The sequence below is a fragment of the Mobula hypostoma genome, chromosome 7, assembly GCF_963921235.1.
Source record: "Mobula hypostoma chromosome 7, sMobHyp1.1, whole genome shotgun sequence".
In the NCBI taxonomy this organism is placed as follows: Eukaryota; Metazoa; Chordata; class Chondrichthyes; order Myliobatiformes; family Myliobatidae; genus Mobula; species Mobula hypostoma.
In genome coordinates, this window is record NC_086103.1 from 186,042,479 (window position 1) to 186,048,478 (window position 6,000).

A 6,000-nucleotide genomic window follows, 5' to 3' on the forward strand; every position below is an offset into this window, starting at 1 on the left:
ATTGTGCAGAATTGTGTATCCTCTGCGCACAATTTGCTTTTTCACTCAATTTAGTATCATCAGAAACTTAGATACATTACACTCGGTAACCTCTTCCAGATCGTTAATGTATATTGTGAACAGTTGTGGGCCCAACACCAACCCCTGAGACACACCACTCATCACTGATTGCCAACCAGAGTAACACCCATGTATCCTAACTCTGATTTCCATTGGTTAAACAATCCTTTATCCATGCTAATACATCACCCCAAATTTATACATCCTTATAGAAACATAGAAACATAGAAAATAGGTGCAGGAGTAGGCCATTCGGCCCTTCGAGCCTGCACCGCCATTTATTATGATCATGGCTGATCATCCAACTCAGAACCCAGCCTTCCCTCCATACCCCCTGACCCCTGTAGCCACAAGGGCCATATCTAACTCCCTCTTAAACATAGCCAATGAACTGGCCTCAACAGTTTGCTGTGGCAGAGAATTCCACAGATTCACCACTCTCTGTGTGAAGAAGTTTTTCCTAATCTCGGTCCTAAAAGGCTTCCCCTCTATCCTCAAACTGTGACCCCTCGTTCTGGACCTCCCCAACATCGGGAACAATCTTCCCGCATCTAGCCTGTCCAATCCCTTTAGGATCTTATACGTTTCAATCAGATCCCCCCTCAATCTTCTAAATTCCAACGAGTACAAGCCCAGTTCATCCAGTCTTTCTTCATATGAAAGACCTGCCATCCCAGGAATCAATCTGGTGAACCTTCTTTGTACTCCCTCTATGGCAAAGATGTCTTTCCTCAGATTAGGGGACCAAAACTGCACACAATACTCCAGGTGTGGTCTCACCAAGGCCTTGTACAACTGCAGTAGTACCTCCCTGCTCCTGTACTCGAATCCTCTTGCTATAAATGCCAGCATACCATTCGCCTTTTTCACCGCCTGCTGTACCTGCATGCCCACTTTCAATGACTGGTGTATAATGACACCCAGGTCTCGTTGCACCTCTCCTTTTCCTAATCGGCCACCATTCGGATAATAATCTGTTTTCCTATTTTTGCCACCAAAGTGGATAACTTCACATTTATCCACATTGAATTGCATCTGCCATGAGTTTGCCCACTCACCCAACCTTATGGATGTCTTTTATGTGGCACCTTATAGAAATCCAAGTAAACAATGTCTATATGTTCCCCTCTATCAAATGCGCTCATTATATCCTCAAATAACTCCAGTAAGTTTGTCAAACAGGACCTGCCCTTTCTGAGTCCATGCTGCATCTGCCTGATGGATCCATTTCTTTCCAGATGCCTTGCTATTTCTTCTTTCATGATAGCTTCAAGCATTTTCCCAACTCAGACGTTAAACTAACTGGATTATAGTTACCTGCCTTTTGCCTGCATCCTTTTCTGAACAGTGGTGTGACATTTGCTGTCTTCCAATCCACCAGGACCTGTTCAGAGTCCAGAGAATTTTGGTAAATCATCACCAAAGCCTCCACTATAACTTCTGCCATTTCTTTTAGTACCCTGGGATATGTTCCATCAGGATCAGGGGACTTGTCTATCTTCAGGCCCACAAGTTTGCTCAGCACTACCTCTTTAGTGATAGTTATTGTATCGAGGTCCTCACCTCCCATCGCATCCATAACATCTCTCACTGGCGTGTTAGACGTGTTCCCCCACCATGAAGACCAACACAAAATAGTCATTCAAAGCCTCGATCATTTCCTCATTACCCAATATCAATTTCCCCTTCTCATCCTCCAAGGGATCTATGTTCACTCTAGCCACCCATTATATAATTATAAAAACTTTTACCATCCGTTTATGCATTTTGTGATAATTTATTTTCATATTCCAGTGTCCTTTTCTTTATTGTCCGCTTAGTGGTTCTTTGTTGCTTTTTAAAGTTTTCCCAGTCTTCCAGTTTCCCACTACTCTTGGTGACTTTGTACGCATGAGCTTTTAGTTTGATGCCTTCCTTGATTTCCTTAGTTATCCATGGCTGGCTCTCCCCACCCTTCCTGTCCTTGCTTTTAACTGGAATATACTTTTGTTGAGCACTGTGAAAAATCTCTTTGTAAGTCTTCCTCTGTTCCTTAACAGTCCCACCACATAGCCTGTGTTCCTAATCTACCCTATTCAACTCCTCCCTCATCCCATTGTAGTCTCCATTGTTTAGCCATAATACACTGGTTTTAAATCGAACTATTGCACCCTCCATTTTATGAGAAACTCAGTCATACTGTGATCACTCTTTCCAAGAGGATCCCTAACCACAAGATCACTAACTTTACCTGCTCATTGCACAGGACCAAATCTAAGACAGCACGTTCTCTTGTAGGTTCAGTAACACGCTGTTCAGGAAAGCCATCACAGATGCACTCTATGAAGTCCCCCTCAAGCCTGCCTCGACCAACTTGATTCACCCGATCTATGTGCAAGTTAAAGTCCTCCATAATTACTGCGGTTCCATTCTTACATACCTTGCAGCTCTTGAACTGAATCCTCTGACAAATGAAGGCCAACAAACCATTCACCTTCTTAGCAATCCTATCGACCTTATATGTAACGTTGTGAGACTTATGATCCTGTATGTTCTATGTTACGCTGGGCACTGAGGCTCTGAGCTGTCGGTTAATCTTCGACTTGGTTGCCCGCAGGTTTTCAGCTTGGCAAGATGGTGACCATCAAGGTGATGCTACTGGGCAGTGAGCTGGTGGGAAAGACCTCCCTCATCGTCTGCCTGACAACCCGTATCTTCCCGCGGGACAGCCTGCCCACCGTCTTCGACACCTTCAGCACCCAGCTGACGGTGAACGAGCGGACGGTGGTGCTCAACGTATGGGACACGGCGCCCCAGGAGGAACACCTGCTCTCCGTCCGCCAGTTCTACTATCCCCTCACCGATGTCTTCATCATCTGCTTCTCCATCGGCGACCCCACGTCCTTCGAGCGCGTTTGGAGCGACTGGTACTCCGAGGTACACCAGCACCGGCCCAACGTGCCCGTCCTCCTGGTGGGCACCAAGAAGGACCTAAGACAGGACTCGGACACCGTCCACGGGCTTCTGCAGCGGCAGGCAGCCCCTATCACCTACCAGCAGGGCGCCCGGCTGGCCCGACGCATGAGGGCCGCCAAGTACCTCGAGTGCTCGGCACTGTTGCGGGAGGGCGTGAGGGAGGTCTTTGAGGAGGCGGTGCGTGCCGTCCTGCACAGGGGGCGCACTAAACGAGCCAGGAGCTGTGTGCTGACATGATGCCGGGGAGTGTGGGGGGGGTCAGGGCCGACACAGCCCCACCCCCCACCAGCGCCAGTGTGAGGGGGAGCACTGAAGCTGGTGAGGTGTGGGGGAGGAGGTCTCAGTCTCTGGAGAGGACCAGCACAAGATTCCGGTTATTTATCACGAGTAAATCCAGACGTTCCAGTGAAATGCATTGTTTGCATCAACAGCCAGCGCACCTCTAAAGATGTGCTGGGGGCAGCCCACAAGAGTATCGCCATGCGTTTTGGTGCCAACGTGGTACGCCTAGTATGTCCAGCAGAACAACGCAAGCAGCAACAACAGTGAAACAAACCCTTTTCCCACCCTCCCACCCAGTCACATGTACTGACAGGCTTCCAATCCCAGGACAGATTGCGTCCGGGCCCCAGGGTGCCTGTGAGTCTCAGACTCGTAGAATCCGGGCCCCAGGGTGCCCGTGAGCCTCAGACTCGTAGACTCCAGGCCTCTAACCACTGGGCCTCAGGGTGCCTGTGAGCCTCAGACTCGTAGACTCCGGGCCCCTAACCCGCTGGGCAAACCAACCCTGACCATTAGACCTTTGGGCCTCTACCTCCCGCCTTGCCAACTTCGGACTTTAACCTTTGGGCTTTTACCTCCGGACCTCAGCGACCTCTGGGTGTCAACCCCAGGACTCACAGATCACGAGTCTTTGACCTACAGGCTTCCACTTCTGGACTTGCATGGACCGTCGATTCCAGCGACCTAGCGGACACATGATTCCGCCGGTACGGATCTCAAGCGCGGCAATCGCAGACCTGCCAACGCAGCCTCCAGGGAGTGGGTTTCCATGGACACCATTGCTGGTGGAGGGGTGGGGGAGACGTCTGCTTCCCATACATGCCAGGGACACCGGAGAGCAGAGCACAGTGCTGGAATTGTCCTCAGTGGCATCACCAGCTTCCATTGGCCAACGGACCACTCACCCTGCCAGCAAGCCAGCCTCCTCACAGTCATAGAGCAATACAGGCCCTTCTGCCCGTCCGGTCCATGCTGACCATGGTGCCCCCCGCCCAATTTCCTCTGTTTGGTCCTTATCCCCCCCACCCACCCCTCCATGTACCCATCCAAATGCTTCTTAAATGATAATTCTTCAACCACTCCCCCCACAGCTCATTCCCCTCTGTGTGAAAAAATTGCCCCTGAAGTCCCTTTTCCCTCTCTTCACCCCGAGTTTTGGAGTCTCCTACTCAGGAACAGATTCTTCGGCCCACGGTGTTAGAACACAGAACAGTGCGAATCAGAGTGGAGTAATGGTGAGTGCGACACGATCACAGCTCGGGCCACCAGAGTCTGAAGTTCCATTCCAGCACCATCTGTAAGGAAGTTTGTACGTTCTTCCCGCGGGAGCCTGGGTTTCCTCCAGGTTCCCCAGTTTGCTGGAGGTTGATAGATTCCTGATTAGTCAGTGTCAAAGGTTACGGGGAGAAGGTAGAAGAATGGGATTGAGAGGGATAGTAAATCAACCTGGATGGAATGGCGGAGCAGGCTCGGTTGGAGCAGATGGCCCAGTTTGGCTCCTCTGCCTTATGATCTCATGGTCTTTCCGGCTATAGTTCAAAGACATTTATTTAGCCAGAGGGTGGTGAACCTGTGGAATTCTTTGCCACAGGCGGCTGTGGAGGCCAAGTCGTTGGGTATATTTAAGGCGGAGGGTGGCAGGTTCTTGATTAGTCGGGGTATCAAAGGTTACAGGGATAAACCAGGAGAATGGGGTTGAGAGGGATAATAAATCAGCCATGATGGGCAAATAGCTACTTCTGCTCCTGTGTCTTATGGTCTTATTTATTAATCTGTGTTGCCCAATTACAACCAGGTGACAAATTAACCTACTAACCTGTGCATCGGAACGTAAGACGACACCATTTCTGCCCTGGAAGAAGTGCTGTCTGTCCACTGTACAGGTGCCTCTTATCAAATTGTACATCTCTCATCCTCCTTTGCTCCAAAGAGAAAAGCCCTAGCTCACCCAACCTCTCCTCATAAAACACACTCTCTAATCCAAGCAGCTTCCTGGTGAATCTCACTCACAACACGCTGGAGGAACTCAGCAGGTCAGGCAGCATCCGTGGAAAAGATCGGTCGATGTTTTGGGCCGGATCCCTTCGTCCTGGTAAATCTCTTCTGCACCCGCTCTAAAGCTTCCACATCCTTCCTATAATGAAGCAACCAGAACTGAACACAATATTCCAAGTGTGGTCTAACCAGGGTTTTATAGAGCTGCAACATTACCTCACAGCTCTTGAATTCAGTCCGGTGACTGATGAAGACAAACACAACATACGTACAAGAACTCCTGCAGATGCTGGCAATCCAGAGTAACACACACAAAATGCTGGAGGAACTCAGCAGGTCAGGCAGCATCTATGGAGAGGAATAAACAGTCAACCTCTTGGCTCAAAATGTCGACTCTATAGCTCTCCATAGGTGCTGCCTGACCTGCTGAGTTCCTCCAGCATTTTGTGTGTGTTACAACACACTATACACTTTCTCAATCACCCTACTAACCTGCACAGCAATCTTGAGGGGTCTGTAGACGTGGACCCCAAGATCCCTCTGTTCCTTCACACTGCTAACAATCCTGTCATTGACTCTATACTCTGCCTTCATGTTCGACCTTCCAATGCGAAACAAAACTAGCATTTCAGGTTGTCAATTCTCTCTCTACAGATGCTGCCTGTCCTGCTGAGTATTTCCAGAGTTTTCCTTTAAGGTTGAAGATCT

General features: G+C 49.4%; 1 protein-coding gene across 5 annotated transcripts in view; it reads left to right on the top strand.

Moving 5' to 3' along the window:
* Positions 1-5,582, top strand: part of LOC134349834 (rho-related GTP-binding protein RhoG-like) — a 30,206-nt gene extending 24,624 nt beyond the window's left edge. For 3 of the 5 annotated variants that reach the window (XM_063054770.1, XM_063054769.1, XM_063054771.1), the window contains exon 2: positions 2,657-5,582. In XM_063054770.1, the coding sequence (XP_062910840.1) occupies positions 2,674-3,252 (579 nt within the window). In that variant the 5' untranslated portion in view covers positions 2,657-2,673 and the 3' untranslated portion in view covers positions 3,253-5,582. The remainder of the gene's footprint in view (positions 1-2,656) is intronic. The other 2 variants (XM_063054767.1, XM_063054768.1) reach the window with 2 other exon arrangements.
* Positions 5,583-6,000: the final 418 nt, after the last annotated feature.